At 35.4% G+C, this 16,450-nt stretch overlaps 1 protein-coding gene across 2 annotated transcripts in view; it reads left to right on the plus strand.

Moving 5' to 3' along the window:
* The window catches only part of ADGRB3 (adhesion G protein-coupled receptor B3), a 795,950-nt gene that overhangs the window by 419,608 nt on the left and 359,892 nt on the right, over nt 1-16,450 (plus strand). For both annotated transcript variants that reach the window (XM_004381354.1, XM_004381355.1), the window contains 2 exons: nt 4,324-4,392; nt 8,639-8,747. In XM_004381354.1, the coding sequence (XP_004381411.1) occupies nt 4,324-4,392; nt 8,639-8,747 (178 nt within the window). The remainder of the gene's footprint in view (nt 1-4,323; nt 4,393-8,638; nt 8,748-16,450) is intronic.

Raw genomic sequence — 16,450 nt, forward strand, 5'->3', positions numbered from 1 at the left:
TTCCTAGGAAGAAGAGTTTTCTACTGAACAAATTACAGGCCTGAAGTTAGTGGTGAATCAATACTGTGCTCTGCATATTGCCCAGAGAGACATTAAAAGGGTAAAGGAGAGAGTGTCACTGGTTGTGCAAGGCTATCTCAACATCATAGGTGCATATTTGCTGTACTGTGTTATAAACACAAATCATGCAGCCAGTCATAAACAAGATAACATAAAGGGAGTAAAATCATAAAGCCGCCGTATAGCAAGCACTTACTATGCATCAGTTACTGTGTAAGAATTATCTCCAAGCTTCATAACGGCTCTGCATGGCAGCTATTATCATTCTTGTTTTACAGATAAGGGAAGTAAGGTATAGGTGGGCAGCATTTGCCCAGAACCACACAGTTAAAAAAAAATGGGATAAAATTGTAAAGTAAGTTTGCCAACTTCAGGCTGCCAAGGACACTCAATTTTTCAAATCAGGCAAGGCCACCAGGGCTGATGAAAAAATAAATAAATAAATAAAACTTTTACTGTCAGATACATTTCATGATGTGACATAAGTGACCTGATCCATAAATCTTCAAAAGAGAGATATCCCTACCATTAGCAGAGCTGTTAAAGAACTCTAAGCAAGTAGTAGTTCTGCTGCCATGGAAGATGCTTCATATTTCATTCAAAAATACAGTCAAGTGACCTGAAATGTAATTAGTTCCCTCTTAAAAATATTGTTCTGTTTGGTTCAGTTCTGTTCTATCTGTATGATCTTTGAACAAATGTCAAAAATATTTGGCTTATGTCTATATCTACATATCAATGCCAGTTAGCTCTGCTGATAAACACACATACATATATTTATATTTTATTTATATATGAATATATCACAGACACACACACACACACACACACACACACACACACACACACACATATATATACACACATACACACGTACAGCCATGCGCCCCATAACGTCCATTCAGGCAAGGTCCAACTACATATATGTCCGTGGTCCCATAAGGTTATAATAGAGTTCAGAAATCATGATCGGAGAACAGGATGTAGGGGATTTAGGCATGTCACACTCGACAATCACAGTGATCCTCAAAAGCAAAAATTTTCCAAGCTGTTGAAGAATCAGCTCCACTGAAAGCTACAAGGCTAAAGAAAATGCCAGAGGAAACTGTATCAGATAAGGAGAAATTGCTAATGATGTGGACTGAGGACTAGACACAAAAGCAAATCCCTTTCAGCATGCTGAAGATCACTGCAGAGGCACAAAGCTTGTTGGAAATGCTTAAAGAAAAATCAATATCAAGTTTAGTGCTAGCTTTGGGTGGTTCAAGCACTTCCAACAGCATTTTTGCTACATGATGTGAAAGTGAGTGGTGAGTCTTCGAGAGCTGATGCAAAGGCAGCAGAATAATTCGTTGAAACTTTAGGTAAACTAATTGTAGAGGGAGATTTTTTTTGCCCAGCAAATTTTTAATATGGACGAAACCTCTTTATTCTGGAAGCAAATGTCTGAAAGGCCTTTCATCCATAATATGCTGTTTGCATAACGTCCAAATCACATAAACGTCTTACTTCACAGAATGTATCGTGGACGTTAAGCAATGTATAACTATATATTCTTTAATTCTTTTTTCAATGTATGTGATGCAAGCTGGAGCAGAGTCAGCTCAGAGAAATGGTGCTTGGGTCTTAGAACACTTGAGGTACTGACTTTGTAAGTTCGTTGCTTCCTATAACTTAGAACTTTATTAAATACCTGCTCTGGACCCAGACATTGTTGTGCTGAGGATACACAGGTGAATAAGAAAGACTCACCCTTCCCACGAACCTCATCCCCAGTGATGTTCAGGCTTAGCTCACCATGCCCCTGCATGGCCCCCCTTTATCAGGGTGCTACTACTGATTGTTCCCAAATCCAATCTACAGTGAAATAGAAGGAAAACATGTTCTGTGGCCGGATCTTTATTCTGTACTACTTTCCTTCTCTGATTTAGTAAAGCCCAATTTATTGGCCTTAGAGAATGGTACCAAATATTTCTTATGTTCTCTATTTGGTTAGTTGAATGCATGTTTTAATAATCTGTGTTTTTTTTTTTTTTTTAATGTATGCTCTTTGATGACTTTTAAACACTGAACTCTGAATCTACCATTTTTATCAAGGAGTTATGTGTGTGTGCACTGGCTTTCACGTAAAGTGCAGTGTCACTGACCCTCTGGCAGTAAAACAGTTTTTGTGAAATGTTTTCCCAGAAATGGAGATGCATTCGCACGGATTGCTTCCCATTCTCTTGGTATCTCTTGTTAGCAGCAACATGCATTTTGTATGAAAGCTGGCAGAGGTTAGGGCACAGACTGTGGTCGTGGGCCTCAGCACAGCTAACTGGATGAAATCTGCAACATTTGCCTCACTAGCACTATGTCCCCTACTGAGTTAACCAGCCATAGGCAATTGGAGAACTCTGAAGGTTAATTCTTTCTGCCCATAGGTAGAGTTACAGCTCAGTGGACTAAGCTCTTAAAATGTTATCACTCCAACCAGGAAATTTTTAAGTAGAAAAAATGACTGGAAGTACAAAAAGGTTAAACGAATTGAAAATAGGTCTAAAACAGACTTGCAGTTTTTTTAAAGAGTTGCATAAAATATTCTGTAACTTTTATAGAGGTTATGACTTGAAACATGTTTCAACCATATGATTGCCAAGAACTATTAAAATAAACAGCACAAATAGGGCAATTAAATATAGATACTAACAGCTTCTAACCGCTAGAGGAAATGAAGCAGCATTTTTTTTTTCTAAGAACACCGAGGTGAATTTATTTGAATTAAAACAAATGCCTGTTTTAAAAAGCTAAATGGGGAAGACTGATGAGACTGAAAAATCGTGATTATTTCTGGTCTCAAGAGAGTCTTGTCCCATGCTAATTAATGTCTTAGTATATAGGCAGTGTTTCTGCTAAATTACATACAGACCAGTTAGGAGCCATGGGCTGTGAGGACACAACCAGGTGATACCATGGCTTCACTTTATGCTTCCTGGGTCTTCTGTGACCCCCAAGTCACTGCTTGTCTTCAGTGAGCACCCTGGCTTGCTTCTCCTACCTCCTATGTCTTAATGGCACAGAGTAGTATGAGAGGATAGAAAGGTCTTTCTCTGGTAAAGAAAGAAAGGAAGAAAGAAACCCTCATGCATGAAATGAACAAAGCTGAACTGAACTCCATTCTTTGTCAATGTGCACACGAGTGAATGAAAAACGAGCATCAAAGTGTGCCTATCTGCATGGAAGAAGAAAACAAAAACTTCATTGTGGGCACTGCTGGACTGAGATAAAACAAATAGGTCCTCAACAGTTAGTGAGTGTTGGCAAAGATTTGAAACTGTATTAGGAAAATATTACTGTGTGTATTCATTCCTCCATTGTAACTTGCTGGCAAAAGGCAGAAGTGTGAAGAGTAATTAAAAAACAACAACAGATAAACAAATCAGTTGCCATCAAGTTGATTCCAGCTCATGGTGAGCCCGTGTGTGTCAGAATAGAACTGTGCTCCATAGGATTTTCAATGGCTGATTTTTTGAAAGTAGATCACAGGTCTTTCTTCTGAGGTGCCTCTGGGTGAACTTGAACCTCAACCTTTCAGTTAGCAGCCAAGCATTTTAACTATTTGCACTCCCCAGGGACTTCAATTTTAAAATAGTTAAGATTTATTGAGCACTTTACCATGTGCTGTACGGCAGTTACTTGGAAATTTTCATTTATCTTTGCAATAGGTAGTTCTCCTATCACCATTCCATAGATGAGGACACATGCTAAGAGAAATAAGTAAAATGTCCAGAAAGGGCAGAGCCAGAATTCTAACTGAAGGTGTCTATCACTTGATTCAGCTTTGCCCATAGGCATAGTCTTCACTGTAATGCACTTGAGAACAACAGTATAAGTGCAATCATAGTTAGAAATTAACAGAATAACTTGCAATAAGACAAATACTGGTGACTTTTCTTACAGAAGGAATAAAAGATATTTATATATAATAATTATATTATGATATTGTAGAATAGAATATAGACTATAATGGAACAGGTGATTGTGACTGAAAATATGTGTTTTACCTACTCTGATTTCTTTTGAGGTGTATATGTGAAGTTATGGAGAAATCCTGAAGTTACGGTGCTAATAAAGGGTCCTCAGAGATCTAGAATAATCCATTACTATCACAAAGCAATATTGTGAAGTTTTTATATCCTTGCCATATAATCACCCCAAATGGATGTTGTTGAAAAGTGTATTCTCTCATGTAATATTAAACCTTTTATCTAATTTAATTTACAGAACTTCTTTCAAATAGTTAGCAACCTTCTAGATGAAGAAAACAAGGAAAAATGGGAAGATGCACAACAGGTAAGATTTGAGTTACTCAGATCTTAAAGTGAAGTTGGCTAAGTAAAGTTGGAAATTTTCTATAGAAATTAATTGCTTACTATTCTAAGAGCATAAAAGGATTTTTAGAAAGTCATTCTACATTATATCATGATAAATTTAGAGAAAATGAGTGATTTTTTTATCATATCTGTGTATGGAATGAATGATATTTATAAATGTGAACAAAACGGAGGAGGTTAAAGTAATTTACATTAGGAATTAGTTTATAATAGCTATATGCCTTACCAGTCAGTCTCATTCCTGTCTGCAGACTATGGGAAAGAAAGCAAATATAAAAGCACGTAGTTCAAAATCAAACTAAGTAACATTGACTAGCAAAATCATTTGCATTTACTACAATGCTGCATATTGTCTGGATCATATATACAGATGTGGTTTTTATTCAAAACCAAAAGCTGTAAAAAGGAGCTTGCATAAAAACTTGTGTTCTGAGTTTTTTCTCTTTCTTCTATGCCTTATCAGTGTAGAAAGTGGTCTTAATACTTTAGTATTGTTTTAAAATGCCTTGCACCACTGTTTGCGCTACAGTAACTGACACGTGGCTAGTAGCATTTTTTCTTAATTATGTAAAAATGGGTTAGGGATCAAGGAAGGAAGAATAAGCATGTTTTAAAAGTCCTATAAAAGTTTAATTTAACTGAATGCACCAACTTCTTTGTTTTCTACTTGATCTTTGTTAAAAATTCCTAAGAACAATGCAATTTTGAAAGAATGAATATTTACTGAGGTTCAGGTGAACCATCTCTCCCATTTTCCCTTTATAATTCTGTTCTGGGCCATTAGGAGTAAGGTATGCCCTTTATTCCTATCATGATAAAAAAAAACAAATCAAAACAGTTGCTGTCAAGTTGATTCCCTATAGGAACTCTAAAAATAGTCCAGTGTGGGGCTACCTCTTTATCAGGTACAACTTTTGTGCTTCTTCACATAGCAAGAAAAAAATCACTACTTAGTTGGAGATCCTGAATCTGTCCTTTAGTAGAACTAGTTTGAATTCTACATTTGCCCTTGGCATCCTTCTAGAGGAAAGCCTCGTTCACTCACTGTAAGAAAATGGTGTCTTTCCTTAGAATACAGCTACAGAGGCTAAACACATCTTTATAGAATGCTGGAGACTATTAATTATGGATATATTTAGAACAAATGTATAATACCCTATTTAAAACAAGACTACAATTCATCAGATGGTGTTATTTACTGTGAGTTCCCAACTTGAACAAATAATGAATGGTGGCACTTCTTGTAGTCAGTAGAAACTCCTCAATCCAATCCATTTGCTTGTGATTTTGAGTAAGCTATATTCTTATCTTTTAAATACTTTTTCAGTGGTAATAAGCCTTAATATTATTATTTTTTTTAACCAACTCTTTGAAGTAGTTTATAAAAAAATCTATTTTGTAGCTTTTACTACCAGGTGTTGTCATAAATGCTATATAGTAAATAGGTCTTCAAGTTTGTGGCACAAAGGATGATCAATGGCGTGAACTTCCCAGAAATGGGGGCACTTTAAAATCTACCCGAGATAATCCCTTGTGGGTCTCCTTATGTTATTGTGGAGAAGTAGCATGAACAAAATAAAATATAGAACAGCTCTTTGTGCAATTGGAGATCCAGCTAAGTAAAATGGTTAATATTGACATCAGAAAGTTCTTGCAGACAAAATTTACATGTTTGAACAATAAAATAGAGTCATTTCAGGACTTGGTAGCTAGCCATCAGCCCTAGTTATGAAGGATCAAACTATACTCAGATAAAGCATCCTACTAGAAATGTGGTATTTGAAAGTGGAAAAAAGACCATAGTCTATATAGCATATTTTATACCACTTGGGCTTGACAAGTCATTAGCCATTTCAGTCATGATGTTATGTTCTCAATTTCTTGTTAGACTGAAAATTGAGGCGTCTCTAGAGCAGGAGTCAGCAAACTGGTGGCTAGTGAACCAAATCTAGCCAGTTTTGTAAATAAAGTTTTGGAACACGGCCACACCCATTTATTTAAATATTGTCTATGGCTGCTTTCATACTACAACAGCAGAGTCGAGTAGTTCTGACAGAGACCACATGGCCCTAAAGGCAAAAAATATTTACTTTCCGACCCTTTACAGAAGAAGTTTGCCAACTCCTGCTCTAGAATATTTGTCTATACATAGTCAAATACACATAAAACCCAAACCAGCTGCCATTGTGTTGGTTCTGACTCATGGCCACCCCATGTGTTTCAGAGTAGAACTGTGCTCCATAGGTTTTTTTCAGTGGCTGTGACCTTTGGAAAGGTCACTGGGTGGTACAAACAGTTTGCATTTGACTACTAACCTAAAGGTTGGTGGTTCGAACCCACCCAGCGGCACCCCGGAAGAAAGGCCTGGCTATCTGTTTTCATAAAGAGTACAGCTAAGAAAAACCTATGGAGTTCTACTGTGTAACCCACGGAATTATCATGAGTTGGAATTGACTCGGTGGCAACATTTTTTTTATCTTTCGGAAGTAGATCACTAGGCCTTTCTTACGAAGCACCTGTCGGTAGATTCAAACTACTAACCTTTGGGTTAGTAGCCCAGTGCGTAACCGTTTGTGCCACTCAAGAACTCCTTATATATAAATTACCTACACAAAAACAGAAAGAAAAAATAAACAAACACAGTAGTAGTAAGAAACTAGGAAATAGGACTTTTATTTTACCAAGATTTATCTGAAATTAAAAATTGCATCTATCCTTGCCCTACATTTTTAAGTGTAATAACCATTTTTTCATGCCTTCAAGTATACATGAATACATATGGTGGATATTCAGTGTCTGATTTTTAGATAGGCACAGCCACAAACCACAATACACACACTGTGCCTGCTACCCACTCTTCCAAACATGTCTTCCTCCTACTCAGTCCCCTTCCAGCTCTTATGTATGCTTTCCTGCTACTCAGAGTGTCTCTTCTTCTTATGCACTAGCCTTTGCAAATACAAAGCAGCTGGAACTCTCTAATTCACTCAAATTTTCATGGCTTGAAGCGACAGTGGTGCTGAATGGCTAAAAAAGAAGTGAACCTAACTTCAAAAGACTTTCTACTCTAAAGTGGTCATATAATGCAGGCTGACTTTATAAGTTTTATGAGTTCCACGTGCAAAAATTCATGTGGCCTTTTAAATGACCTTCACATTCCACACACTGTAAGGTATTGCCAGGATCAGTTCATCTTTAAGAAAACATTTATCAGTTTATAGTGCATGAGGTGGCATGATGTCAGGGGAAAAAACACTTGGGCCATGAAGGCAGATAGCCCTGAAGGAGATAGATAGATAGATGTACATGTAGATAGATAGATCTACGGGGAGATCCTGTCTCAGCCACTAGCAAGGACACAACATATCCTTAGGTACATTGTTTAACTACTTTGAGCTTCTGTTTTTTCTTGCCTAAAATGGAAACCCTGGTGGTGTAGTGGTTAAGAGCTATGGCTACTAACCAAAAGTTCGGCAGTTCAAATCCACCAGGTGCTCTTTGGAAACCCTGTGGGGCAGTTTTACTCTGTCCTATAGGGTTGCTGTCAGTAAGAATCAACTCGATGGCAGCGGGTTTGGGTTTTTAAAATAAGAATAGTGATTTCAATACCAGAGATATATTTTGTATATGTACATGTGAAGTATCTACACTAGAGCTATTATTATGATCCAAAAATCCTTGCTAATATTAGGATTCATGAAGTGGTTATTATAATTTTTTAGATAATAAATATTTCTCCCAAGATATGTATTTACTATGCAAGGGCTTAATAGTTTGTAAGTATCCTCATGATGGCAATAATACTTTTTTTTTTTCATTATAATGTCCCTTTATATAGATGCTAAGTAAAAAGGTAAAAAGAGCCCAATTTTAATGTTTGTTTTATGTTATATTTAAGTGAGGAAAGGAGCCCATTAAAAGTAAGACCATGTTATTTCGGAGTAGACAATCTCTCAGATATTTTGAGATTTCTTAGATTTACAGAGGATTAATCACTGTGTCATGTTGCTTTCAGAGTTCTTGCTGTGTGATACCTGATGTCTTTCTCAACTATTAATTCAAACATTATAGCTGTTGCCAGTTGCAGAAAGTTCTTAAAATAAATCAGAACTCACGCGTGACCTGATTATATAGTCTTTTAATTTGAGTTAAGTATTCCATTATAAAAATATTTTATTCCATCTAACCTTTACTTATTTTTATAGATTTATCCAGGCTCAATAGAGTTAATGCAGGTGATTGAAGATTTTATACACATTGTTGGAATGGGGATGATGGACTTTCAGAATTCATACTTAATGACTGGAAATGTAGGTAAGAAATAGGATTTTTTCCCAAAATCTTTCTGAAATTAAAAAAAAATTGCAAGTATCTACATCATTCATTTTTAAGTGTAATATCCAATGTTCATGTCTTCAAGTATATGTGAGTAAATATATTAAAAATACTCAGTGTCTGATTTTTAGATAGCCCAGCCACATATAGGTTATACATGCATGCACACATGCACACATGCACAAACACACACATAATATTACATGCATTTGTATGAATGAATATAGGCCTACTTGTATGTATCCAGACATGTAAATGTAAGGGAGAGTATGTGCTTTCTTTTCCATTTGCCAAATCCTCATTGCTATCGAAGCTAATTCCGAATATGTATACACTTGTGTGTTTTTAAAAAAATGAGTTTTCATAACCTTCCAAACATTGTTCATAAAGATGCCAAGTTACTTTCTTGCTTGGTGTCTCAAGCAGGTGCTGAATCTGTGTGTGTTGTGGACACTTCAGAGTGCCTTTAAGGGTCATGACACGGGCATCACTGCTGCCACTGCAATTTTCCTGAAAACTTCAAGGACACAGAGGATCTCTCAGGTCCCTCTGTAGTGGATTCTGTAATGCTAGAGCACATAAAGTGAAAATCTGTTTCTTCCATTATTCACCTTTAACACTGCCTCTTACAATAGGAAGGAATTGCAGAGAGAAGTAAAACCTACACACATGTTTACACTCCACATTTACATCGAACTGACAACAATTATATTAGCGAAATTGAACATTTCCCTTTGTAGGTAAAAAGTGACAAGAACAAAGATAGTCTTCTTAAGTATTATACACATTGAACTGAGATGGGTTTACAGTTTTCTTACTTCTTTTGAAGCTTCTTCTGATAATGTTACTGTGACTCAGAAAGATTTTCTTTCATTTGTCATGCTTTAAGTAGTCTTCACTTAAAGACCACTGAACTGTAGATAATAATGTGTTTAAATAAATATATTTTACCTTTTATTCTTATTCATAGGTTGTTTAAGTTTTGGTTTCTGGATCAGGAAGAGACCTACTTTGGTGGGGGATCAACTAAGGGGTTCAACTGGCATAGAGCATAACTTTTCTTTTTTTAATGATTAAAGCTTTTGGTAATTTACTTTATACTTGATTACTTCTGGAGGTCCTCCAGTCCTTCAGGGATTCATTTGATGCTAGAATGTCTTCCATCACGGTGACCTCAGATTGTAATGGGTTATAGCTAACTACCAGTAATATTCTTCAGTGGAGGAAGGTCTATGTAAAGGAGTCATCAAAAGCCTGGAGGCCTTTTGGTGCCCTTATACCCTCTTCATGCAGCATAAGGCCTGATCAGTTAGATTTATGTCTTAATGCTCCCTGGAGTTGCCAGACTTTTCCCCAAACTGAGTGTCCCGCAGCTTACATTGGTTCAGAAATGGAGACAGCTGCCCTTTCCTATAGGCAATGAGGAAAAAAGAGACCAAAGAGAGTATGTATGTTAAAAAATGAACTTAGAAATCAGAGAAAATCCAAGTTAAATATGTATTCTAAAAATGACTGGGCAATGATGGGAAAACAATGCCTTAGGAAAGGATTAGCATGGTGAGTCATAGGTTTCAGGGCACACGGAAGAAGAAACCTAGAGAGAGTCAGGGGATGCTGATCAATCCAGCCAGGACCTCTCCCATAATGCTTTGTAGTTTCTCTGGTGGGTGGGGAAGGAATTATGAAGGGCACTGTGCCAGACTGGACAATTGGCAAAGTAATTTACTAGCAAAACTGGAGGAGGAAAAAGAAAGAACTACTGTTTTCTTGTTCTTCTTGTAAATGTTAACATCTAATTTAAAAAGCACTGCTATTTAAAAATATAATCAGATCAATACATGGCATTTGTTCAGAATGCGTTTGAAAAACAAACAAACAATAAAACACAAAGCAAATCTCAGAGTGTAGTAAAGTTAAACTTGGAGTTAAAGTAGGCTGTTTCAGAAAAAAAAATATATTAACTTCTCTATGGTACTAGTATTATTTGCTGTAAAAATTCTATAACTATCTCTTTAAAACTTGCAAACATTCATTCTTCTTTACCTTAGTTTTAACTTACCAAAAGTGTATATTTGAAGGTTTTGTGTTATTTTTTTGCATGAGATTATGCTATATAGGGTTACCTACTTCCTTTATTATCACTAAACTTTAAGAAGTATATTAAACATAGTAACTCAAAGCAGTTGAATGCTGCAAATAAAGTCAGTATTGTGCTGTATTGTCTTCATCTTGTTCAAAAACAGTGTCAATATTCAGCCTTCTTATTGCTTATGTAGTGCTAATAATCCATATAAAAGAGGTTATGTTCTATGAATAAATATCTTGAGCATTATTACATTGATTACCCAAAGAGATCTCATTTATTGTTGATTTTTCCAAATACTAGCCCAGGGTGTGCCATATAGTAGTTTGATGATCAAACTGAAGGTTATTCTCCATAATATTAGGGGTTTTCTTAAGTATATCTACTAGCATCAAATTGAATATCGTGAATAATAATCACTTACTATTCAGATTCTTCATGTTATCTAATTTGATACTAGTGAATATATTACCAGTTGCTGTAGAGTTGACTCCGACCCGTGGTGACCGCATGTGTGTCAGAGTAGAACTGTGCCCCACAGGATTTTCAGTGGCTGACCTTTTAGAAGTAGATCACCAGGTCTTTCTTCTGGGAGTTTCTGGGTGGACTTGAACCACCAACCATTTGGCTAGTGGCCATGCACGTTAACTGTGCACCACCCAGCAAATCTATTAGTGTATATAGAACGTGATATACTGTTGTATCTGATATTTCCAATGTTTTTGAATAAGAAAGTACATAGAGAACATTTTACAGTAGCAAACTGTAAAACTTGTGAGTTGGCATTCATTAGCCATACATCCTAACTCCAAATATTAATTATCTAACATCAATGTCTTTTTATTTTATGAAAGTATACACAGCCAGAGATACACTATGTCAACAGTTTCTGCATGTACAATTCAGTGACATTGATTATTCTTCAATTCATGGTAGACACGATTCATTTCATAAAAACATTTAACATTAAGAACACTGCAGACCTGCAGTAGACTATGGATGACACTTTACAATAATATTAGAAGAAAAACTAACTCCTTCATTAAGTGGAGATTTAGGAAGTATTTTGACTTTTTTTATTATTTATTTTATTTTTTTCTGTTGTTGAGAATATACACCTTTTCAACAGTTCCTACATGTACAGTTTAGTGACATTGATTACATTCTTCAAGTTGTACAACCATTCTCACCCTTTTTTTCCAAGTTATTCCCCCCACATAAACATAAATTTACTGCCCCTTATATTACCTGTCTTTCGAGTTGTTGTTGTCAGTTTGATCCCATATAGATAGATCTTAAAAGAGCACAACGCTCAAGGCAAACATTCTTTACTAGTTAAGCTAAACTATGGTTTTAAGAAGACTCCAGGGGATATATCTGGTTTAAGGTTTAAGTAGACCTCTATTCATCTGGAGCTACAGAGGGTAGAAGGAGTGTCAGGAATAAGAGGAGGAAATGGAACATGTCACTAATTGTCTCCATGAAAAACTGCTCCCTTTTCCATGACACTAGAACTGAATGTGCCTGGCTACCACTACTGAACATTTTGATCAAAGATTCTATAGAAGAATCCTGATCAAAAGGGGAAAAACGCAGAACAGGATTTCAAATTCACATGGAATGCAGACTTTCTGGAGCCATGGAGGCTGGATGAGCCCCTGAAACTATTGCCTTGAAATAATAATTGATGTCTTTATACTTACCAAACACACACACACAGCATATGAATGATAAATAGAAACGAGGGAACTAAGAAAGGTTACTTATTATTTATGGCCATTTTCTTTAGAGTGTGTTGGAAAAAGACTAAAGAATTCCAAAAGATCATTATGTATGAATAACAACCTCATTTTCATGGAATATAGATAATAAGTTCCTTGAGAAAGAGAGTGTCAAATAGCCAAAAATAAATGTCATAAAGCCCATACAATTTAATAAGAAATTCTTGGAACCTCTACTAATAGCCTATTTATTTTATTTTATTTTAACTTTAAATATAGTTTCAGTATTTCTGTTTTCTGGTTCCTGGTTTAGGTAAAATAATTCAGAGGCAGAGAGAAGGCTGTTAGAGGCACATATATAACAAGTAGAATACATGAAATAAAGAAAAAGAAGTATTGAAAGAATGCAAAAGAGTATAGAGTCTATTTCGTGGAACCAAACAACTCTTCATGCCTTACTTTTGAGAGCATTAATTCTAAGATGTAGGACAATAACTGATGTGTAAAATGAAGCCTTTAATTAATCAAGATAAAAGTTCCTGTAATCTGATTAAGATGGCAGGGAAATGAGGGGAATATCTTAGGAAAAAAAAATTTTTTTTTCCAGAAATAGTTCAAATGGAAAGGTTAAAACCTGCTTTTATCTGAAAAATGTCCCTACCTGTATCAGCTTTTGATAAAGGAAATACTCTTAATATGCTAAAAATCTGTGAATATTTTGGTATATATGTATGCATTCATTTTTCTAGGGAGCAGGCCCACAGTTTTGATCAGATTCACAAAAGATTTGTGATCTCAAAAAGTTTAATACAAGGCTTGGAAAAATAGTTCTACCGAAAATGTTAAACAAGCCAATGCATTTATAAAAGCATTGGAATATGTATTTTTCATATTCATATGTGAATATTAAATTCAAAATAGGCACATAATATAATAAATGAAAGTTAATGAGCACTTTGTTGTTGTCATCCGTTACTGTCAAGTCGATTCCGACTCATGGTGACCCCATTTGTTTCAGAGTAGAACTGCGCCCCAGGGTTTTCAAGGCTGTGACCTTTCAGAAGCAGATCACCAGGCCTGTCTTCCGAAGTACCTCTGGGTGGGTTTGAACAACCAACCTTTTGGCTAGTAGTCGAGTGCTTACTGTTTGTGCCACTCAGGGACTCCAGTGAGCACTTACTAAAGCCTACGTATTCTGCTAAATAGTTTATATAATTACTGAGTAAATAAATGAATGGATGGATGAAGTAATGCTACAGATAGACTTCAAATTTCTATCAGCATGCCTCATTTTATTGTAAAATTGTATTCTAAGTGTTCTAAAATATTGTAAAGGTGGATAGTTTTTATTTTAGCCAAAAATGGGCACGATATAATGTATCAATAATTTCTAAAATTATTATTATCAGTTATGTCAGGGAACCATACCATAATGTTATGTAATATGAATTTAGTTATTTTTCTTCAACAATGTGTTCTTTAAAGAGTTATTCACACTTGCTGTCTATAATTCCTCTCCAAAGATTTTTCTCTTCAGTCCCTTGAAGCCAAGCATTTCTCCCATCGTTTTTCTGAAACTCCTCTTGTAAAAGCCCTCAGGAAACTCCCAATTGCCAAATGAAACCTCTTCCCATTTCTCATCCCTTCATGTTCTCTGTACTTTGATAACTACTCTCTCCTTTTTGAAATTGTCCATTCTTTTAAAAGTTTTTATATTAGCCATAGTATAAAATATTCTAGAGGATGAAAATTGGACTCATGACTCAGAAAGTTTTGGATTTTTGGAAGCAGTAACATAAAACAAATAAGATAAAGCACTGAAGAGGAAAAAATTACATTTTTTGAGGCCCAGCTGTTTGCAGTTCTGAAGACAATTAGATATCTTACCTGATTAGAACAATAGGACATGTGCATGCATCTTCATTGTTACGAAGATTTGTCTAAAGTTGCAGTGAAAATGTTTTTAGTTTTTTATTATGTTTTTAGTCATCTTTTTTCCACAATAACTTACTGTCATATATTATGTTTGCTTTATTTATTTTGAGCTTGAGTTGAATTCATCACGTTGAATCCGAGGAAGATGAGTGATGTTTTGCATTGTTGCTAGCCCACTGATTATGTTCCATTAAAAAAGAATTCCTTACTATAAGCAGAGTCTTTGCTAATTGATTCAGAGCATTAAAATAAATGAACATCTTCTGACATGCAAGGATATTGCAGTGTAGTTGTGGGGATAAAATAATTACATAAATAAATAAAATGTCAAGTAAATGTTGGCATGTATCATATAAGCCAAATGTTATGGAGTTTCATTCCAAGAGATGTGCTGTGTAAAGATCTAGAGAGAGTTCTTAGAGAAGGATTTAATGTAGTTTTTGAAGGATGGCTGGGTTGTTGACAATTCAAGATGAAGGGGAGTGAGTGGTAAAGAGGTGGGCTACGTTCTAGTACATTCTTTTAACAAAAATGATACAGAGATGTCAAAGTTGAGATTATGTTTAGGGGATGACAAGTGGTTTAGCTTGATACAAACACGAATGTACTGAAGTAATAAAAGTGAAATAAAATTGGAGAGGCATGTTGCAGTGTGGTGGGAATGGCTCTGAATTCTAAGACAATAGGGAGTCACTGAAGCTTGAGTTGATTAGAAGTGTACTTTGGTAAAACATAGGTTGCAGCAGAAAATAGAATGTGCTGACATTAAGAAAGACTGTAAACATGGGGACTAGTTAAAAGGCTTTTTTCAGTAATCCATGGAAGAGACAATGGTAGTGGTAATAATAAGAGGAACAAAAATGTGGGTATGAATTTGAGACTCACTCTGAGGGTATAGTTGATAGGATTTCATAATCTACTGGGATGTGGGAAAAAAAGGGAGGAATTGAGATTATATTTATTAGACAAACATTTGAGAATGTCTTCCATATGTTGATGTTTAGATGCAAATGATATCTCCAAATGAAAAAAGAAAATGAATTCTTGGGCTTTAGTGGAGAAGCGAAATCTATAGATACACACTTGGGAATCAACTACATAAAAGTTGAAGCCATAAAAATTTTTTAGATGATCAAGATAGTAATAAGAGAGAAGAGAGCTACAGCAATGCCTGCATTAAAAGCAAAGAATCAGGGCAGGTATCAGAGTAAAAATGTTCAGAGGTAGGAAGTACAAGGAGTTCCAGAACAGGGCAATATAAAATCAGTGTCATGTAATTTATAGGAGGAAGAGAACATTTCAAAATGAATACTGTAGTTAATATCAGTTGCTAATGAAAGTCCAAGAACGTTAGTCCAAGAGTTGAGAAAAATTTTACATAATTGCTGATGGTATAACAAAAACGTTCTCTGGGAAAAGTGCAGGCAGAAGTGAACAAGATCTAAATTTCAGAGCTCCTTAGGTAGTTTCTATGGATCACCCAATGAGCATTTTGATACGTTTGTCTCCAAGGATATAATTTGGCACACATGAAGGTTTCTATACCCACTTACTGCTATCTCACAACTGTTCGTTAGGAATCATTCAAAGTTAACAATATCAGATAAAAAGTGAATGTTTCTAGGTTAATAATATCTACAACTAGAGAACATTATAATTATTAGTTGTAAGCAATTTCAAAAGTTGCTCCTATGCATAAATTCTGTAAGAGATACAAGATTCTCTAATGTACAGTTTCAGTTCTTCCCCGGTAATCCAATAAGGCTAGGGTCTTGAAAACACTGAAGTTATTTTTCTTCGCCAAGCTAAATATCACTGTCTGTTCTTCGTTTAGAAATATGAAATATGGGAGTTTTCAGAATGAACATTCATACTTGATATTTTCTGAAATTGAATCCAAATTCAATCCTAAGAATGATATAATTTTGACATCTCATCTCCCT

Source organism: Trichechus manatus, unplaced genomic scaffold (assembly GCF_000243295.1).
Source record: "Trichechus manatus latirostris isolate Lorelei unplaced genomic scaffold, TriManLat1.0 scaffold00083, whole genome shotgun sequence".
In the NCBI taxonomy this organism is placed as follows: Eukaryota; Metazoa; Chordata; class Mammalia; order Sirenia; family Trichechidae; genus Trichechus; species Trichechus manatus.